The following is a 21,644-nucleotide window of genomic DNA, read 5'->3' on the forward strand; positions in this document are numbered from 1 at the left end:
GTTGTGATTAATTATACTCATACCGTTACAAGATTTGGCCAAATATGATAAGTTTTATAAAAGAACCTGATCAAATTTGTCTTTGGACCATATGTAAAATTGTCTAAATATGTCCTTAAATTTTGTGAAATTGTACAAATTTCCTTTTTCTCAGCTAACATTCATCGTTGCTCGAAATCAATCACCACTAGTGGTAGTAGTTGTTCATTGGAGATTGGATGTGGTGGCAGCCGGTAGGTGACGAAGTCACGAAAAAAGTATCTTTGCATGAAAAATAAAATAAAAAAATAAAAAAATCTTTTAAAAAAACCTATCTAGTCTTTATAGTAGAAATATTTTAGAATTTTGAATTAAACCACTCATATATTTGTATTAGTAGAAATACTCTAAAAGGAGTAAGCTGTTACTACTGCATGTTTATAACAAAGGATTAAAGGGAGTATGCTTTGAGAAACACAAAAAAATCAAGAAATGAAAAAAAAAAAAAACATGTATAAATCCAGAGCAAAATAGATCTGATATTTTTTTGCATATCTTACCTTCCTCTGTTACTGCATGTTTGTAACAAAGGATTAAAAGGAGTATGCTTTAAGAAACACAAAAAATCAAGAAATGAACAAAATCAAAATAAATATACAAATCAAGAACAAAATAGATCTGATTTTTTTTTTTTTAATATCTTCCATTCCTTATGTTTGTAACATATGATTAAAAGGAGTATGCTTTGATAGTTGTTCATTGGAGATTGGATGTGGTGGCAGCCGGTAGGTGACGAAGTCACGAAAAAAGTATCTTTGCATGAAAAATAAAAGAAAAAAATAAAAAAATCTTTTAAAAAAACCTATCTAGTCTTTATAGTAGAAATATTTTAGAATTTTGAATTAAACCACTCATATATTTGTATTAGTAGAAATACTCTAAAAGGAGTAAGCTGTTACTACTGCATGTTTATAACAAAGGATTAAAGGGAGTATGCTTTGAGAAACACAAAAAAATCAAGAAATGAAAAAAAAAAAAAAAACATGCATAAATCCAGAGCAAAATAGATCTGATATTTTTTTGCATATCTTACCTTCCTCTGTTACTGCATGTTTGTAACAAAGGATTAAAAGGAGTATGCTTTAAGAAACACAAAAAATCAAGAAATGAACAAAATCAAAATAAATATACAAATCAAGAACAAAATAGATCTGTTTTTTTTTTTTTTTTTTAATATCTTCCATTCCTTATGTTTGTAACATATGATTAAAAGGAGTATGCTTTGATAAATACCAAAAGAATCAAGAAATAGAAAGAAAAAAACATGTACAAATTATGGCAACGGATACTTTCTAGAGGACAATGCATCATCAACCTCTATCTCTCATCTGCGAATTATATGGTTCCGGTCATGAAATTACTGATTCAACATGGACACATTAAACTGGGTATATTAACGATAACTCTGGCCCTCTTGGAATTTTATACGTTACAAGTCTGAATATTTCTTCAAGGAATCTCAGGCTAAGTTATAGCTTTTCTTGTTTAAAGCACATGATATCCTTCATGGGTGATACTAAAAAAAACATCTCACTTTATTTAAACTCGAGAACTTGTTATTGCTAATCTGAATATGCATTTTTTTTTTTACTTATGACTCTGAGTCGTTGTAAGTCATTCCTGAATTACTTCACTTTTTTTTTTTCCAAGAGATTTTGGACTAATCTGTTCAAATGAGTTTAATCTCACCAACCTCAAACATCCAATAAGCGAGCTACACCGCCTATCATATAATGCATCGAAAAAAGTCATCTGAGCACCTACCTGATAAATATTATTATATGCAAACTCTATCAAAGACAAGTAGTCGTTCCATTTTATCACATACAGAACAAAATCATACATAAATAAACCAAGATGTGCCTGATTTATGTTTTCCTCACCTTAGAAAGCTGACATGATTGCGTGATGGTTAACTATGATTATGAGAGAACCTTCTGATTTTGTATTTACCTCTGCCACTTCAGTACCTTCTGTTGTACTATTATTCTACTTCCTGAAGTTACATGTCTTACCTTCAGTCATAATTTTTTTTTTCACGCTTGTAGTAAAAATCTCTTGTAAGAAATTCTTTCAGATTCGCACTATTCTAAGAGAGAAACTTGTGATGAATTTTGTACATAACATCAACACTTCTCACACTGAGCCAACAAATAGTATCTATAGGTATAAGACCAACCCCTAGGCCGCTTGTCAACTTTCTAAAAATTTCATATGACCTATTGAACATACGACTTACTTTGTTTATATCTAGGCCTCATACCTACTTTCATGGTGGCACTATCAACACTATGTAATTGCATTTTTTTTTAAATAAATAAATTATCATTAGCCTTTAATTTCACTTGTACTAGCAGGACCTTGACTACTTAGAGCATTTCAAGCCTCTTAGGTCTTCTTTTCTTTCCTTATAGTCTCATGAGTGAGAGTTGGCCCTATCACTTGTCTTACAAGGTTCAAACAATTTAATGAGTGATATGCGTCTTTGTTTGCCTAAGACCTCAAATGGTGTCATCTTCCTCACCAGCGGCAAACGAGGTGGTTTCCTGCCATTGAATTATTTCTCTAAATTTGATCAAGTGCTAATCTTCATATAATTTTCTCACTTTCACTACTGGCATACTTATCACTTTGTATGTACATATGGAGGAATTTTTCAGAAAATTTTACATTGTATATACTGGAATTATAACTATGATTTACTGTCCAAAGGAATCAAAGTATATTCACCTGCATCCTGATGTACTGAAAACTGTGAGACTGGTAAGTAATTAATTTAGTACAGATAAACTAAATTATTATAGATCTACTAACATATAAACTGTATTATTGATAATTGGGGAAAACTGATAATTGTGACACACACATGTAAAAGATAACTTCTTTTTTGGTATATTTTTATTAGGGTCATACACTCATACTCTAGGATGTAGCAACTGTCGTCTAACTGTGAGGACCACCTCTGGAGTAAACTCTCAATGACTAATCGAGTAACTTCTCTCTATTTTGCTTCCTACTTGAATGCGCACTTGTAACAACTCGCTAGGTTGTATGACACCTTCTCATATATTTTTGAACGAGTGCAATGTCTTTGATTTATCAACTGTTTACTTGTATAATTCTTATGAGATTTGTTCTCATATAAGCAAATCATGAACATATCCTCAAAAACTTGAACCTTCATCTTATACAATCTAATCTTCATTTCTTTCAACATGAATTATTATCTCGTTCGTAGTTTTACTCTATACTGAATGGGTCTCATAGATATATTGTGACTAATTTTCTTTACTAGAGCAGCTATCGTCTCGTGTCCAAGATATATCATAATAATTTATTTACTCATGAACTCTCAACCTTCAAATTGACATAATCTCTTACTTATTTTGTAGTTGTGTCTAGATTTACTATCTTATCTGAGCTAGTGATCGCCAAGTAATAGCAAGTCTTTTTGTTCATAATTCTTATGGTTATGACGTTCACCCTTATTCACAATAAGAGGTTCATGACTCAACTTCTTTTCTTCGTGTTAGTAATATGAGATCCTCTTTCAAATAATATTACTTTAAGGGGTTCCCATTTAGTCAAAATCTTCCCTTAATAGGAGTGAATCCGTCATTTAGATTTCTCTAGACCCCTTTTATGGTAGTAATTCACTACCGTACTGGGTTACTGTTTTCGCTGGTACACTTTTTTTTTTCACCGGTGGATTACGTACTTCTTGTATCGACTTAATATGGACATGATGTTAATTAATAATCCATTTATTTCTTCTCTTTTCTGAAGCTGACAACTTTGCTTCACTACTAAGCTTAAATTACTTTATGCTTAAACACATTGAGCTAAGTGATCACACTCAATAAAGCTCCTGGGATCTCGTTCATGTCCGAACATTGCATAAGTTCGCAATATATCTATGAATATATTGATATATTCCAAATATTTTGCTAAGACCGTGAGGATTCTTCTATTTATTGGGCCACCTAAATTACGTCATTACGCTAGTTATTACCGTAGTCGTAAATCTCTAGGTTTACGGGGCTTTACAAAATCCAGATCAAAATAGATCTGAACTTTTGTTTGCACATCTTCCATACCTCTGTTACTATATGTATGTAACAAAGGATTAAAATGAGTATGCTTTGAGAAAAAAATCAAGAAATGGAGAAGAAAATCATAAAACATGAACAAATCCCAGAAATTTGGGATGAGAAATCAAAAACCTAAAAGCATTGAAAAACTTGAACACATGAAAAACTAATAAGAGAATATATATATTCTCTTATATATATATATATATTATTTTAATTTTAATATCAATATTTATTTGTTTTTTTGCAGGAAATATCATAATTTAATAAATAAATCAAGAGAGCAAAATGAAGAAGGAGATAAAAAAAAAAAAAAAAAAAAAAAAAAAGAATGAGAAAAGGAAGTGCTGCAAAGATGTGAAGAATTGTGCAAATTTTTCTTTAGTGGGAAGGAAAAGAAGAAGGCCAATATACATTGTTATAGTGTAGTATTCTTACAAGTATAAAGCCATTAACTAATATAAACTAATAAGATGTTAGATATGTGTTTGCGATAAATTATTTTAGATCTTGTTGTGAAAAACTTAATTTATTAATATGAAGATTTGAGTAGTTTAGTTCAAAGTTCTAAAATATTTTTCTTGTTAAAAAGTTATAAAAAAAAAACACTTTCTTTCTTTCTCTTTAATTTTGTACCTTTTTCATAAACTTCAATATGTTCTAAGCGAAAATAAAATTATATTCATTACTAAAAAATTTGGGGAACTCAAATTTTTGGGAGGCTAGAGTAAATATTTTACCAGCATCACCCTTGAGACGCCCCTATACTAGTGATATTTTATTTTCGTCAATGAGAGATTTAAACACCCGAGGTGGATCCAACATTTAAGTTCGATGGATTGAATCTTTCGGGTTCATCAACATTGAACTCATTATACATTTAATATTATGGCTTAGGACCTATTATTTATTCTAATTTTAATATTTTTTACATATAAATTTTTATTCCGCGTTGAAAATACATGATTCAACACCTGTATCTGTATATTTCATTAAAAATATAAGACATATATCAATAGTATAAATATATATATTTTTCGAACCACATCACATTATCGTGGATGAAATCTAGTATACTATCATTAACTATCACTTTTTTTAGTTCGAAAACAGTGTCATGGATTAAAAAAATCATGACAATATCGTGATTTGTTTTACTTGTTTAAGTTCAAAATCCATTACACTATACATGGTGTTTCTGCATTAAATGTGTCTATTTTCACTGAACTTTCAAACATTGACCATTTATCAAAACTGGTCCGAAAAGTGGCTAGTCCTTACCATATTTACCTGTTTTGGACTTGGAAGTGTTATATTATTGTCTGGGCTTTCATCTCAAATATCCTTACACCAACTTTCCAAGAAGCAACAACCTTCTGTGATTGAGATATTTGAATCTGAATTGCCCTAAATACTTAATGCTATTTATTTTTCCAGCATCTGATATATATATATATATATATTAGTTTTATTTAAAATTGAGAAAATATAAAATTTATAAAATAATAATTAAATATAATATCTCCAAAATATTAGAGATTGAACCACATGATGTTTAAAATTTGTTTATGGAATACATTCTAAAAGCTAGTTGCGATAACTTGTTATGTGATAGTTGATTGATATGGTTGTGACGTGGAGGTCATGGCTTGTGTTCGGAGTTGGTGGTGGAGACTACTCGTGCTGATCGGTAATAGTGGCGGTGCACGATTAATGGTGACGGCTGACGTAGTCCCAGTAGGTGTTGATAATGGTGGTGGTGAGATGGAGAATAGACAAAGTGAATGAAAAGGAAGAGGTCTATGAGTGAATTTCTTCAAACGATTAAGATGTTGGATTATGCTTATCACAAAAACAAGGAGCATTACGGATGGGATCATAACTCATGTTAGTAAATCGAGAAAGATGGTGCAAAAAAAAAAAAAGTCTTAGAAAATAAAGTACTCAATAATGCAAATAAGAACTATAGTAATATTTCTTTGTGCATGTTGGTCGTTGGTCTCTCTTAACGGTTACACATGAAATGCTCAACATGCATAGCCTTCTTTGATAGCTATTTACATGGATAAGGCCCAGTGCCCCAGCAGGAAGTCCAGGCCCAATAATCATGTTTGATATGCCCTGGCCCATTTCTTTTATTTCTCAAGAGTTTTTAATTTTCTTATAAGATACGGAGATTTACTTCACACTTAGAATTGCATAAAAACGACAATATAGGTTTCAGCCATAAAAACCCTGTTTGCAAAGTACTATAAGTTTCAGCCATAAAAGCCAAGAAGCAGCAATGACATTCCAAAGGCTTTTGCTAAAACACTTTGATTGAATTTCTCAGCAACAGAGTGAAGTAACTCTTACAGAAACATAAATTAAATAAGACACTTTTATCTGTTTGCCTATTTGTATGAAATAGAATTAAGAGCTCAGTTTGAACTCAAATCTCTTTTTCATCAAGAACCTTATAACTACTGCTTAATTATAACATAGGCAATTTTATCCACACAGATATAAAACTAAAGTTAAACCCCCATTTTCCAGGACATAGCAAAGTTTTTCCCAACTGGTAATTCTAGTCCTTGAATATCTAGCATCATACTCTTCTTGTGACTTCCATCCTCCAGTTTGTCTATATACTTGTGCTCTTCCGTTGCAAATTGCACCTTAGAAGTATCTTCAAGTTTAGTTCCATCCGAAAGAATCTCAAATGCACCTCCGATTCTGTTCAATCCCAACACGGTAACCTTCTCGATGTACCAACCTTTATCCAACGCGTATTTGCTCTCTTGAACTTCCGACCAAATCTTCACTGTTCCATTCCTTGTCGTCGCGTAGAAATCTATATATGTTGACTGCCCGTTTCCTAGCTTCATCTCAGGAAGCTCATCCTCGTCGAGGAAGAGATTTCCTTTAGCTTCCCCTTCGGATGCCCCAAGTGGGAAGGCCACGACGATGGTAAAAGGTGTCTTTCTTGCTTGTTTTGTTAGCATCCCACCGCGTTGCATTGGTATTATGGCGTTTTGGTACAAATGCACGTTGATCACGTTCAACGGTGCGTCAAGTGAGCGGTAATGTGGTTCTTTTGTGACGATGGCTTGTGTCATGTCGAATAAATTGTACCAAGTGCCTGGTGGAAAAAGCGCGCTGACCTTAGTTTTAGCCTCTTCTAGCACCGGCGAGACCATGATGCTGCTTCCTACCAAGAATTGAGTGCTCAACTCATAAAGCTCTGGAATGTTCGGGAAAGTGAAGAACAACGGCCTTGCAATCGGTGCTCCCGTCATGTGTGCTTCGTAGTTCAATGTGTAGAAATACGGTAGCAATTTGTATCTCATTCCTAATGCATTACGAGCAGATTTAGCCACACTTTTCCATTGGTAAAGCTCTTGTCTTGGTGAGTAGTAGTTCGCGTGATCCCTTGAGAACGGATAGAAAGCGCCAACTTCAATCCAACGGTTGCATAGCTCCTCTAAAGGCGGCGCCGCGGGGTAAAATCCACATATGTCTGCACCGACCATCGGAACACCAAACATACCAAAGTTCATGACAGTAGAGATTGAATACTTCAAATCCTCCCAAGTTCCTTTGTTGTCCCCTGTCCAATGTGCAGCATAATGGCCCGAACCAACAAACGTGGCACGGGACAGTATGAACGGGCGTTTTCCCTCCAACGCTTGGAGACCCTTGTGAGTGGCAATGGTCTCAGAGAAACCATAAAGACTATGAGCATCATATTCCCTAACTCCATTGTAATGAGTCGCGCTAGTAGCAATCGTTTTGTACCCGATTGGAGCTTGTATTCCTGAAGCATTTATCTTGTAAGGCGGATCGTCCCACTTTGTTTTTGTTACGTTCTTGCAATCAAGGCAACAAATCCAACCAGGACCCGTCCCATTAGGACAAATCCTGCCCTCAGGAATCGTGCACAAACCGGTGCAAAAGTTGGAAACTTCATTCATGTCAATCCAAAGGCCATCAATAGGAGCAAGTTCATGGAACCGCCGAATTTCATCACCCCACCATTCAACCGTTTTCGGGTTGAGGAAGTCAGGAAAATGAACGGCACCAGGCCAGACTTGTGCTAAAAACGGTTTGCCTTCGTATTTGATGAAGACATCATTGGCTATACCTCTTTGGTAAGTACCATAACTTTTGTTAACTCCAATTCCAGGATCATTGATGACAATATAATGCATTCCTTCAGCATGGATTTTTTCTAAGAATGCTCTTAACTTTGGACCAGGGTAGTTGACAGGGTTGAGGGTGAAATCTTTTTTCCCATCCATGTGGTCATCATCATTCCATATCACATCAAGAGGGATCTTTGCTTTCTTGTAATTGGCAATAACATCCTCAATTACAGATAAATTGTGGTAACCCCATCTGCACTGATGGAAACCTGTACGAGAGGAAACACAGAATTATAACATGAATCTTGAATACAAAAGTTTGCAAACATCACAGTAGTTTACAATTTTGTTTCATATTTGGTATGTTATGAAAGTTAAATTAATGTCACTGCTGTTTGTAAGTCAAAAGTATTGAGAATATGTTCAAAGCTGAACCATTTCTCTTCTGATATTTGTTCAACAGTCAACATCTAACTGGATCCCATTTAATGGGAAGATAAGAAAACAATTTGGTGTGTGAACTGTTTGATATTTGCGATGACAAATCCATGTGGCAAAAGATTCAAGAGAAAAACACCATCATGTTAAATTCCCTTATTCAACAATGAGATGGAAAACACAAACTTTGATTTTTTTTAAAGATAAGGTGGTGTCTAAACCAGCTTGGACATTTCAACTACTTCGCCAGTATCTCGTTGAGTCCCACATGGGTTCGGGGCTTCGATAAACTGTATAACTCAGTTCCTTAACCTAGCTAACAACAAACATACCCAGTGTGATCTCTCAAGTAGGGTCTGAGGAGGGCGGGATGTAAACTAGCTCAAGAGTTGGATAATTTGTTCCACATCAGTTTGGATTTATTAGGCCAAAGGTTGATTTTCGGTATCAGAACCAGTCCATTCATGGTTTACTGAATGTGCAGCCCCCATCTTATACTATCCACGCTCTACATGTCCAGTCTAGCATGGAGGGGAACCACATCGGTTGGGGCTTGGATAATTTGTCTCCTAATATGACGTCACACACCGTATTGGTGCAGGGTGGATGAAATGGAGGCTTGCCTCCGGAGTGTTGTGTGACAAGAAGGTGCCACCAAAACTTAAAGGCAAGTTCTACAAAGTAGTGGTTAGACCAACTATGTTGTATGGGGCGGAGTGCTGACCAGTCAAGAAATCTCATGTTCAGAAGAAGAAAGTGGCGGAAATGAGAATGCTGCGATGGATGTGTGGGCACACTAGGAGCGATAGGATTAGGAATGAAGTCATCCGAGATAAGGTTGGAGTAGCCTCATTGGAAGACAAGATGCGGGAAGCGAGGCTGAAATGGTTTGGGCATGTGATGTGGAGCAAATGCCCCAGTGCGGAGGTGCGAGAGGCTGGCTAGCGACTGTTTCAGAAGAGGTAGAGGTAGGCCGAAGAAGTATTGGGGAGAGGTGATTAGAAAGGACACGGTGCATTTCCTGCTTACTGAGGACATGACCTTAGATAGGAGGGTATGGAGAACTCATATTAGGGTAGAAGGCTAGTAGGTAGTCGCGTTTATCCTTTCTTACGAGTAGTTATATTGCTCTATAGTTTCTTGTCGCTTTCGTATGCCTTTTCTTGAGCCGAGGGTCTTCCGAAAACAACCTCCCTAAGGTAGGGGTAAGGTCTGCGTACACTCTACCCTCTCCAGACCCCACGTTATGGAATTCACTGGGTATGTTGTTGTTGTTGTACTCTTAAGCAATCCTCACCTCTTGAAATGGCTTATGGGATTGAGACGTTCAGTGAGGCTCAAGTCCATTTTCTTATCATATCTGCTACCTTCTAACAGCTGGCAGTCCAACATATGCTTTGTTATCTTTTAGAACCCTTATAGTTATATGTTTGAATTCTATTCGTCCTATTACAACTAATGGCTTTGTAATATTTTCATGACAAAGAACACTTGAAATTACACATGGGCTATGATAACTAAAAACCAAGAACATTAGTCCAACAACAACACAACAGATCAAGAGATTATTTTGGACACTTCATGGTAAATCAATGTATTAAATTAATAGGCATTATTGTGTTTTCAATTTGTTAGTACAACTGCTGACAGTAATGCTACTCTAAGGTTAACATCAAACGGGACCTTAAGATAAAGTGTTAGTGAAGTGTAGGATTGTGATTAAAATTTGATGTGATTGCTCAAATTTACACCTATGTAGGGAAGGTAACACCTACTATGACTACAGCATCAAGCAAAGATCTTTATGATAGTGCTTTCTTGTGGGACACTTTGTTTCTAGCCAGGACCAGCTAATGGAGGACATTGTTGGTTTATGAGTAACATATATATTGACAACCCCTTTGAGGCCGTTATGCATAGATGGTATAAAAAAATATTTACTCAATCAAGTCATTCATTTATTTATTAGATAATTACTAGTAAATTTCTTTGAGAACTGAAAACTTTAATTGGTTATCCGGTAAAATAATAAGTAACTTACTATTACATGTTAAACTATATTGACAACTGCAGAAATTTTCATTGATTGACCCTACTGGGAGAATTGTTTAGTAAATGACCCAATTTTAATTTTTCTTATAATTTATGAATCTTTAGACTACGGTCTAAAAATTATTTTTGGGAAAACTGAAAATCTTCTAAGATAACATTCGATCTCGATTTAAAATTTTGTATATGTTAAATGACCGCTTAATATTTTGTTAATCTCAAGGACCATTTATACAACTTTTGAAAATAAGAATAAAATTTAAATAGTAAACCTAAAAACAATATTTGCATAAATCATAGTGTATATAACTTTATTTATTAATAATTACAGTATACATAACTAAAGTCTGTAATAAAGATTATGTGCACTGTATGACCTTTTGTCGGCACTTTTTATATTATGTCCCCGTTAATTCAGGAGATTAACTTTTGTTTCTAAAAATAATTGAATAAATTTCTCTTTCTGCAGACAAATAACAAAGACAGAATTTAAAAAGTGGTCCCACTAAAACAAACAAAAAAACACCATAAATGTGAAGCTTTGATGCATGCTTTTTCTGTGGGCCTAGAAGATTTTTTTTGGTGAGAAAAATAGATCACGAGAAAATCAAAGATTTTTTTTTTTCCTAGTCACAAAGTAGTTTCCACTTTTTCCACTGATAAAAGGGGACTAAAAGGAAACTAGCGGTGATGACAAAAAAAGATCATCACGTTTAAACTGGACCAGTGGACCTAACTTATAAATAGCAATAATTTGAATGATCCTATTACAAAATAATTCAGCACACATTTTCATGAATATATATACCTAATACTTGACCTATGAACTAAGACAAAAAGCTTTTAATAATTTAAGGTACTTCCGTGTAAAGTTTAAACAAAAAATTCTATCTAATGACGCGTGTGAAGATTATTAGCTGACAAAGGACATAAAAAGTTAAACTAGGAAAAGATAATAGTACTAGTCTAAATCATACAATGATATTTTTCACATACTCAATCATTTGATAGCGGCAATCCTTTTCAAGTGTGATTATAAAAATCATATTGCTTTCTTTTCCATGAAATTCCATCAGTTATTATTAATAAGCATCCTAGGCTTAAATTTTAAAAACTAAAAAGGAAAAAAAGGAAAAATAAAATCAATTATAATCCCCCTAGACCTAGTGGAAAAGTCGCATGTATAACCATACTTCATCAAGTATCTGCTACCTCCTACTAGCACATATAGCGAGTAATTTTGCCTACTAAAACTTAAATAAATGAGAAAAACACTTTGTGTTTTTTGCCTCTATGAAAATTTAACTTAAGGTCTCATGGCTTTACCCTACTCCATTGTTATGTCACCTTTAGGTATCACAATCTTATCACTTTATCATAATTAAATATATTTTAATTTCAATTTATTCTTAATGACCAAAAGACTCGTTAAAAGAAATATTCCCCAAATTCAGAGACCCATGATTTTCAAAATCCATATCTATTAAATTGAGAAAAAGAATACTTTAATTTGTTGATTAAGCAACAATTATTGAGATGGTCGAAATGTTAACAATTGCTATCCTAATTTTGTCCCTTATACAGATATTCTCTTACATATGAACCGCCAAAATAAATGTAGTACTATTATATATAAGGAACCGCCAAAAACTCATTGAAAGACAAGAAATAACAAGTATAAAATTAATCGAGGTGCGTATAAATTGCTCTAAGAACTACCAAGAAAAAAAAGATGGATACCACATTTACAAGATTTGAAATTGTGTGAAACAAATAGGTTTGAGTTATTTTCAGTCCAGTTAATTTAGCAAGTGGGACCCCTTAATCACTTTTTATTGATTTATTTACAGTATCTTTTTTCCTCTTAACACAGCATTAGGATATTTTAATTGGATTCACATTGTTTAAAAATGTTCCTTAACAAGCTCAAAACTTGCAAGTCGCAAATGCCATCACTAAATCAATATTTGTAAACACTAATTTAGTCATTAATATTTGAAAATTCAGTAATTGTTAGAGGAGTATAACATGTAAAATAGTAATTGTTTTGATTTGCATAGCTTTCAACTTATTCTCAAACAAAATTTAAGTCTAAACTCAACGTTAACTATCCGCCTGGATAGCTGTCAAAACTAAGGGCTAATGCTCGTCCCTCTATCCTTCTCTATCCTTCTCAACTTAAATGCCGAATATTCGCTTGTGATGGAACACAAAAACGTGACCTAAACTACAAGTCCCTCAATCTTTACGACTTAAACCAAGCCACTGGAACCAACACAAGGTAATTTTTTAACTACTGTTTTTTCTATTTCTAACTTTAAAAATGCACCTCTTTTTCAACTTTTCAACTACTAATATATCCAAGCCCCTATCAATACATACTACCACACCAACCAAAAACTAAATATCATAAAGTAACACAATTAATGCCATTAAAGTGAAAAATAAAAGATGAGATCCATACCAAGTGACCAATAGGGCATAGGAGCAGGACGACCTATGAATTGAGTATATTGATCAACAACAGCAAGAGGTGTGGGCCCAGAGAAGAAGTAAAAGTCCAAAACACCCCCAATCACTTTATATGTCAATGAATCCCCTCTGTAAAACACATCCATACCATTACTATTCATCAACAAAACTGCATGGGCATAAGCTTCACCTTTCACATTTCTCAAATCCATGTACATTGGATGTGAACCATACAAATCCATGTTCAAATTAATAGCTGATTGATCTGTTGTGTACAAAGTGTAAGGGTCATTTGGGTAAATTTTAATCCCATGGGGTTGTGTATTTTCTCCTAGACCATATAATGAAGCATCTTTAGGCAATTTTGTAGATACTTCAAGATATTGATCTTTAAAAACCAAACTGTTATATGGGTCTGAATCTTCACAACTTGAATTGAAAAGGGTTTGTCCATTTGATTTTCTTTTTACAGAAAAACTAAAAGGGTCACTTATATAACTGAACATCAATTCATTTCCTGAGTATTCTGAGGACATAAGTGGAATTTGACTCTTTCTTGATTTTCCAATTGTTTGTTTTAGTGATGGGGCTGTTTCTCTTGGTAATAAATCGTAAGGAACTTCCCATCTTTGCTTCTCTGCATCAGTTATATGAATCCTCAAACGATTATCTGTCTCATGCCTGGAAGAAAAATAAGAGAGCTAGCATAAAGATTCAATTTTTATCAATAATTAGCACTTAAAGACTCAATTTTTATCAAGACAGTTTTTTTCTTTGTGTGTGTACTTGACATAGAGCTGCAAGTTGAGCTATATCAGGGCACATAAGACTCAAATTTCATCAAGACATTTTGTGTGTGTGTGTGTGTTACTTACATAGAGCTGAAAGTTGAGCAATATCAGGGCACATAAAGACTCAATTTTTATCAAGAATTAGCTTGTATAAACAGAAGAATGCAAGTCCAAAACATGGGATTCCTTTTTTTTTTTTTCGGTGTACTTACTTGACATAAAGCTGCAAGTGAGGAAATATCAGAGCACATAATTTTATCAAGAATTAGCTGTATAGTCAAAAGTACAAAAGAATGACAAGTTCAAGACATGGGGTTCTTTACTTTTGGTGTAGTTACTTGACATAAAGCTTCAATTGTTATAAAAATTAGCACATAAACACTCAATTTTTATAAAGAAAAATGCAAGTTCAAGACATGGGGTTCCTCAATTTTTTTTTTTTTTTTTTTGTGTACTTACTTGACATAGAGCTGCAAGTGAGGAATATCAGGGCCATAAATGTTGTTCTTTTTCTTGACTTTGAGGTGTCCAATGAGGCCACCATCTGGTGATTCTTCAATGGCTATCAAACGATAGCCTTTGCCAATCTTGGTTGGAGCTGTGTGGACAAAATTTACACAAGCTATGCAAATTGTCAAGACTAGCAAGAAATGTAATAATGGGGAGGAAGAGAAAATTTCCATGGTGTTTTGCTATTTGCTAGGGGAAAAGAATGAAGAAAAAATAAAGAAGAGCGAGAGAGATTAAGGCCTCTTACTATGGCACTGGCAAGCGTCACTGTTAGGGGTTTTGTGGATTTATAATAGCAGGTGCATCTAAGCATGGACCTAATGGTCAATTCAGTGGATTGACTATCATGAAGTGTTAAGGACCCATTTGATCACCAAAATTATTCACTTTTTTTTTATTTTTTTTTTTCACTTTTTGTCTGAATCAGCATTTAGCCATAAAAATTTTAAATACGATTTGTTGTATTTGAAATTTGACAAACATCAAACTTATTTTAATTTTTTTTTTTTTCACTTTTAATACATTTAAACAACCAAATATTTTTACAAAAAATATAATCAAACACAATTCCATCTTCAATTCCAACTTCAAAATATCAATAAAGTGAAAAATATTTAGTTTTCATGGCCAAACTCCTACTTAAATTTAAATTTTAGCGGGATAAAAATATAAACTGGTTTTTTTCGTGTATGGCTGAACTTTGTTGGACAAAAGTTACTTGATAACTGGGCTGATGATGAGACATAGTAGGCACGGGCAGATCAGCATGTTACGTGCGGTTAATTGGAGTCCAGTAACTTTTTCTCAAACATTTTATATGTATTAAATATTCACTAAAGTATCTATAAACATTTTTATTATAGAAATCAGTTCTTATTGTATATTGATTATTTTTTTACCTGTATATCCCTCATTTTCCTCTCTTGTTGACTCCAATCCACTATCTTAATTTGAGAGGTAGATATTGCTTACCACTTAAGCAACTCTCCCTTATCACTATCGTATATTGACTTAAAGTTGTTGTAATCCACGCCTATCACCATCGTATATTAACTTAAAGCAATTATAAGAACTTATAAGCTTTAAATCTTAAATTCATCTCTAATAGTATAAGGTACTCTTTCAAATTAGTTTGAGGCACGCACCGGTTCCGACACCAATTGTTACGGCAGAAGGAAAGATGAATTAATAGAATACATGTGATGTGAACGAAGGAAGATTGATATCATCTCACCAATCTATTTCTCTTTGCCATGTGACTTTGTGATGTTTCTTTGGTCCCACTTCTCTGAATCCCGTTTGGTTATACTCCCATCATTGGCGTTAATTGCTGAAAATAGGAATGGCGTTGTGTCTCTATTGCTACATGGTATCTGCCGTTGGAGAGTGTCATGGGACATATTTTTCAATGAAATTTTCTTCGTCAGAAAAGCTTATTGTGCAAATGTAGTCAAAATAACTTGAGTTATATATCAACTATTCAACAAGTTTAGTGGGATTTACTCTTAGGGCCTGTTTGGAAAGCCACCTGGTAATTGGAATTGGTGTAATTACTAGGGTAGTAATTACATAGCCTAGTAATTACACAATGGTGTAATTACAACGACCTGTTTGTTTGTCATAATGTAATTACAATGTAATTACAAGCGTGTTATTTGGTCGCACAGGTGTAATTACATAGTTAGTTTAATTTTAAAAAAACTTAATTAAAAAATTAAAATTAATATTTAAAAAATATTTGCCTTTATAAATGATATGAAATTAGTTATTTAATAACACATTGTTTCTTGAAAATATATTAATTAATAATCATATATTTGTAATTAATATTGTAAAAAATAATTGATATATATATATTTCAAATTAATAATATTTAATTTTAATTAATTATAAAACTTAAAAGAAGACTTTTTTTGTGAGAACGCCATGAACATCATGGATTGGATGTTTGACAAAAAAATAATATTTATAAATATAATGTCATAACATTATTCAAACGTTTGACACAAAAAATCCATCAAATGTAAGTAAAATAAACAACATGCAATGTGCAAGCAAATAACTTAAAATTGAAAATATAACCTCAATTCAAAATCCGAAAGAAAAAGTTTAACATAATACTCTTATGTCAAATTCCAACATTACATAAGTAAGTTTCAACGTAACTTAAGTAAATAATTCAAAAGAAAGAGAAATAAGTTTATAACCTCATTCACAACGAAATTCTACTTTAATAACGTCACTCGTTATATGTCAATTTTGTTAATGACTCATTCTTTCCAATATTAAGAGGTGTAGTTTCAAAAATTAGAATAATAACACGGTTATGCTTAGGGGTGGGCGTTCGGTTGTTCGGTTCGATTTTTTCAAAGTTCGGTTCGGTATTTCAGTTTCGGTTTTTTTAAAGTGGAAACCGAACACCGCACCGAATTAGTTCGGTTCGATACGGTGTTTTGAAGTTCGGTTCGTTTCGGTTTTGGTTTTCTAATTCGGTTTTTTGGTATTGGTTAAGCAATAGTCACCCGTTAATAATATTCAAACTTTTCCATATCAACAAAAGTTACACTAGACATTTAGAGGTATCGAAATCGAAAATAAACCACATGGAACTCAAAAGCAACAGCAACAATACAGCCTTCCTGCCTTCGAAGTAGATGTCAAGGGAATTCTACCTTATTTAAATTTGAACTCCATGTAGTAGCATCATACATTACCAACTCATATTTTGCAGAAATCACCACTAACCAAATACAATTAGCACCTCTCTAGAATTTAAACAATAGAACAGTTACTTCTTTAGTTTAATTTTATTCTCTATTTCTCTGTTAAAATCATGAAGCATGATAGCATTCGGAAAATATAACACTTAAATATTACAGTATACGAATAAATCAAAAACCAGAAGAATAATTTGATGCTTACTCACCCGTTAAAGCAACATATCATAACACTATCCTAGCACAGTGAAACTTGAGGTCTCTTGCCAATTCTGGTAGACGTTAAGACAGTATTCCACAGTAAACATAAAGCGATAGTGCTTAACAACAACTTGTTGCTAGTTTCAATTATATGCTAATGTCTACAACCTTGGCTACCAAATGATTCATGATCAACGTTGACCATAAGATTGACTATCTAATTTCCTTGAACTTACCCACTCATATCATTATATGCATCTAATATCATTATATATTGATATAAAAAAAAATTATATTAAATATTCGGTTAAACTGAAAAACCGAAAATCTGAAACTGAACACCAAACCGAATACCGAATTTGCTATTTACAAAAACCAGAACCGAACCGAAACACCGAAAACCGAAAAACCAAATTCATTCGGTTCGGTTCGATTTTTTGGTTTTCGGTATTTATGTCCACCCCTAGTTATGCTAAATGAATTTAAAAAAAAAAGAGCAATTACATGGAACCACAAGAAATAAAGGTTGAGAATGAGAAGAAAGGAAATGAAAAATAAATATAAAAAGAAAAATATATTTTTAAAGTAAAAATAATTAAAAAGTAAAAATTAGAAAGAAATTAAAATAATAGAAATAAAAAATTAATTAAAAATCAAAAAAATTAAAATAATAGAAATAAAAAGAAATTAAAATAAACAAAAAAGAAACAAACTAAAAAGCAATTCTCAGCCTCTCCTTGAGAATTAGAAAGTATAATTACACCCTCTCAATTACACTCAATTCCCACCTAACTGTGTAATTACTTGGTCAAATAAACATGCCAAACTGTGTAATTACAACCAATTATATCCAATTTCAATTACCTGGGTGGCTTTCCAAACAGACCCTTAAAGAGTAAAGACATGGATTCTTTTTCATCTATCTCCTTGACATACAAGATTATATCCTAATGATCAAAGGGGCTTCAAAAATTATTTTAGGTCATACATTTAAATTCTGTGTGACAATATATTTTAGCTTCGGTCATTGATCTTGAAAATGAAAGTTTCAAGTAGAAGTGTTTGACCCTTTTTAGTGAATCTTATACCATGCAAATTAAAATTGAGCTAGTAAAGTGCAGATAGCATTAAACAAACGAAAAAAATATGGGATAACTATGTGGCATAACTAACTCTTACTCTACTACATATTTATATTTAGTAGCTATAATTTAAAATAATTACATTCCATAGCTAATTATAATATGTTAAATACAACTTATAGATACATACATATATATATATATATATATATAACCGATTTTAAATATAATAAAGTAAATACAATGTAAAAGTAGTTATAGATGAATACATTTGACATGAATACAGCTGAGTTGAATACATATGACTTGAATACAGTGAAAAGAATTTTTAATTTTTTTTTATTAGCTGTATTCATGAATACAGCTAGACAATTTTATGAATACAACGAACCATTTTTTGAATACAGCGGGAAAACTATAGTTACACAATGTAAATATTAAAACTATAACTATGATAAAATTTAAATCCCAAAGTGTAATCATTTAGTTAAAATTCTTAAAAAATATCACCAATCAGTAACTCTTTTTATATTTCTCCCCTACACATACACAAGTCAAAAGGGGGAAAGAGAGAGAAAAGTATCTAACATTTTCTCTAGTACCAATACTGAAAATGAATGGTCTTTCATGCTATCATGTTTATAGTACTATAAAGCATGAAATCTCTGAGGAAATGGGCAGTGGGCACATCTTTGTGTAAACATTGGGAGTTGGAATATCAATATTTTAATACAGAATCATAGAGGAGCCTCAAACTGTTTTTACGTCAAGTTGTTCTGAAATTATTCATGGCTTCCCTAGGAGTTCATTTTAAGGGGGTTGATTAAAGGTGCGTTTGGTTCGAGGAAAATACCTTTTAAATAATGTTTTAAATTTTCTTTTTTTTTATATTTGATTGGTCAATATGTTTTAGAAAATAAATTTCTCAAAAATTAAAAAATAAAATGACTTTCCTAGTAGGAATAAGGAAAACAAGTTTAATAAGTTGCATTTCAAGCTCATTGTTTCTTTCCTGTGTTCAAAACAGAGACAAAATTAGAATTTTGAATTTATGGGTTGCTGAATTTTAAAAAATAATAATTTACCGAGTTCTGAATAAATTATCTACACAACAGCAACAACATACCCAGTGAAATCCCACAATATGGGGTCTGAGAGGGTAGAGTGTACGCAGACCTTACTCCTATCTACACATGTTAAATAAATTTTAAAATATAAATACAAAGGTATAAGACAAAGCTACTGGATCTGTCAAACCCGTAGACAGGCTTGTAGCTCCACCCTGTTCCCGAGCCCCAACCATTGACCAATCCAAGCCCGCCCCGACTCCCCACCTATAGTATTTTCCCATGTTACCTTAAAATAATTTCGGGATAAAATTTATTTTTACTTATTTGCCAAGATCAGAAAATTTTTTTCCAATTTTTTTCTTCGTAAAAAACATTTTCCGTAGTACCATAACACACCTACGTATTGATAAAACACAATCTTACATTTAATACAAATAATGTACACAGAGGTAGACAGTAGGATAAAGTAAATAATGTGATCTACTTGATAATTCGTGCAATAATATTTAATTAATCACGGCACAAGCATGGAATTACTATATTAATCTAATCAATCAAACATGCCTGTCAATCGAGCGGTGATTAAATAATTAGTCCCTCCGTCAAAAAATAAGTATTAGCTTAGCAAAAAAGATTTGTATCAAAATAAAGTTACCTAAGGAATTCAAGACAAAAATTGACGAGTGTTTTCAACTACTCCCTTCGTCCAGTTTTACTTGTCCACTATACTAAAATTAGTTATCCGATTTTAATTGTCTACTTTAGAAAACCAAAAGATAATTTACCATTTTTTTTTCTATTTTACCCTTAGTATTAATAAGTCAAATTTTTCAATTCCTTTTTCCAACACTTTGAAATTATACTAGTCAAAACTTTTTTTTTTTTATGGGGAATATGTAAATTGTTAAAACTCATTACTTAATTAGTTGGTTGTACATTTTTTTTGATAAGCTTTAATTGATTTCAATCATCAGGTAATTAGCAATAATTAGGGGTAGTATGGTAAGCTTTTAATTCTATTTTTGGCTCTTTAATAGGCGTGCCAAGTCAATATGTGACAAGTAAAACTGGATGGGGTAAGTATATCCTAGCATTAAAGAAGTAGTCTTCTTTAATATTACTCAATTCTAAAAAAATATCTAATAAATAGGGATAGTTTAGTAAACTCCATATTGTATTTATTGATATATTAATGGGCGTAATTTTTGTTAAAATGACACTTATTTTGGACGAAGAGAGTACTTCATTAGTAAACTAATTGTTCTTTTTGCCCCAATTTCCCTTTTTAGGTAAGTTATAATTTAGTTTAAATTTCAAATCGCGATAGGGTAAATATATTTAAGTAATAATTAGAGACTTAAGACATAATTATGAGGCACTAAAGTTGGATTGGTTACCCGAAACAGTGTTTTTAAAGGCATTTTTGGGGGGAGTCTCGAGGCGGGGCGCATCAAAAACGCTCTGGGCGCAAATAAAAAGGCGAAGATCCATAGGGCGTACACCTTAGAATTTGGGGAATAAGCCTCATGCGCAAAAGTGTAAGCCCCGAGCGTAAAAGAGTATGCCCCAGGCATTAAATTAATTTTTTTGTTGTTTTAAAGATAGTTTTGCTATGCATCATGTTTTTATTATTGGGGTAATGATCTTTATACTTTATGGTATCATGTTTTCAAGTTGTAATGATTTTTCCTAAAATATATAAATAAATAAAGCAATTCTGATAGAAAGTACAGTCATAAATAATTTAGATGATTATGTCTGAAATTGATAAGATGGAGATGTCATAGCATTATGTTTTATCTATTTTTTTGCCATTGCTCTTACACTTTTTATCATTCTCCTTCTTTGAACTATATAAACAAAAAGGGTGGGAAGAACTAGTAGATATGGAAATCGATGATGATTTCATTTTAAAGATCATCTTGGCTATTATCATTTTTTCTCGGCTATTATCATATTTTGTGTTGTTACCTTTCTAAAATAATATTATTTTTTATATATTATCGTTGATTTATTTGCAGAATTTTAATGCAAATTTTACTTTTGTTTATTTTCTTAGT

At 32.6% G+C, this 21,644-nt stretch overlaps 1 protein-coding gene across 2 annotated transcripts; it reads right to left on the minus strand.

Moving 5' to 3' along the window:
* Positions 1-6,430: 6,430 nt before the first annotated feature.
* On the minus strand, positions 6,431-14,775 carry LOC132641788 (alpha-xylosidase 1-like). Of its 2 annotated transcripts, none has more exons than XM_060358879.1 (3): positions 14,464-14,775; positions 13,206-13,894; positions 6,431-8,523 (listed from the first exon to the last, which is right to left on the minus strand). In XM_060358879.1, exons 1-3 carry the CDS (start codon positions 14,685-14,687, stop codon positions 6,647-6,649), a joined length of 2,790 nt encoding a protein of 929 aa, XP_060214862.1. In that variant the 5' UTR covers positions 14,688-14,775; the 3' UTR covers positions 6,431-6,646. The 2 variants fall into 2 exon arrangements, with proteins under 2 accessions (XP_060214862.1, XP_060214863.1); XM_060358880.1 differs by lacking the exon at positions 14,464-14,775 and adding an exon at positions 14,000-14,029.
* Between the last annotated feature and the right edge of the window lie 6,869 nt (positions 14,776-21,644).

Source organism: Lycium barbarum, chromosome 5, assembly GCF_019175385.1.
Source record: "Lycium barbarum isolate Lr01 chromosome 5, ASM1917538v2, whole genome shotgun sequence".
Lineage (NCBI taxonomy): Eukaryota > Viridiplantae > Streptophyta > Magnoliopsida > Solanales > Solanaceae > Lycium > Lycium barbarum.

What these genes read in the sequence shown, in the direction of transcription:
- LOC132641788 (XM_060358879.1), bottom strand. Translation starts at nt 14,687, where the DNA reads ATGGAAATTTTCTCTTCCTCCCCATTATTACATTTCTTGCTAGTCTTG. An exon ending in CACTTGCAGCTCTATGTCAA is followed by an intron (nt 13,895 to 14,463) that starts GTAAGTACACAA and finishes TTTTTCTTCCAG; the next exon opens with GCATGAGACAGATAATCGTT. An exon ending in TATGCCCTATTGGTCACTTG is followed by an intron (nt 8,524 to 13,205) that starts GTATGGATCTCA and finishes CCTCTCGTACAG; the next exon opens with GTTTCCATCAGTGCAGATGG.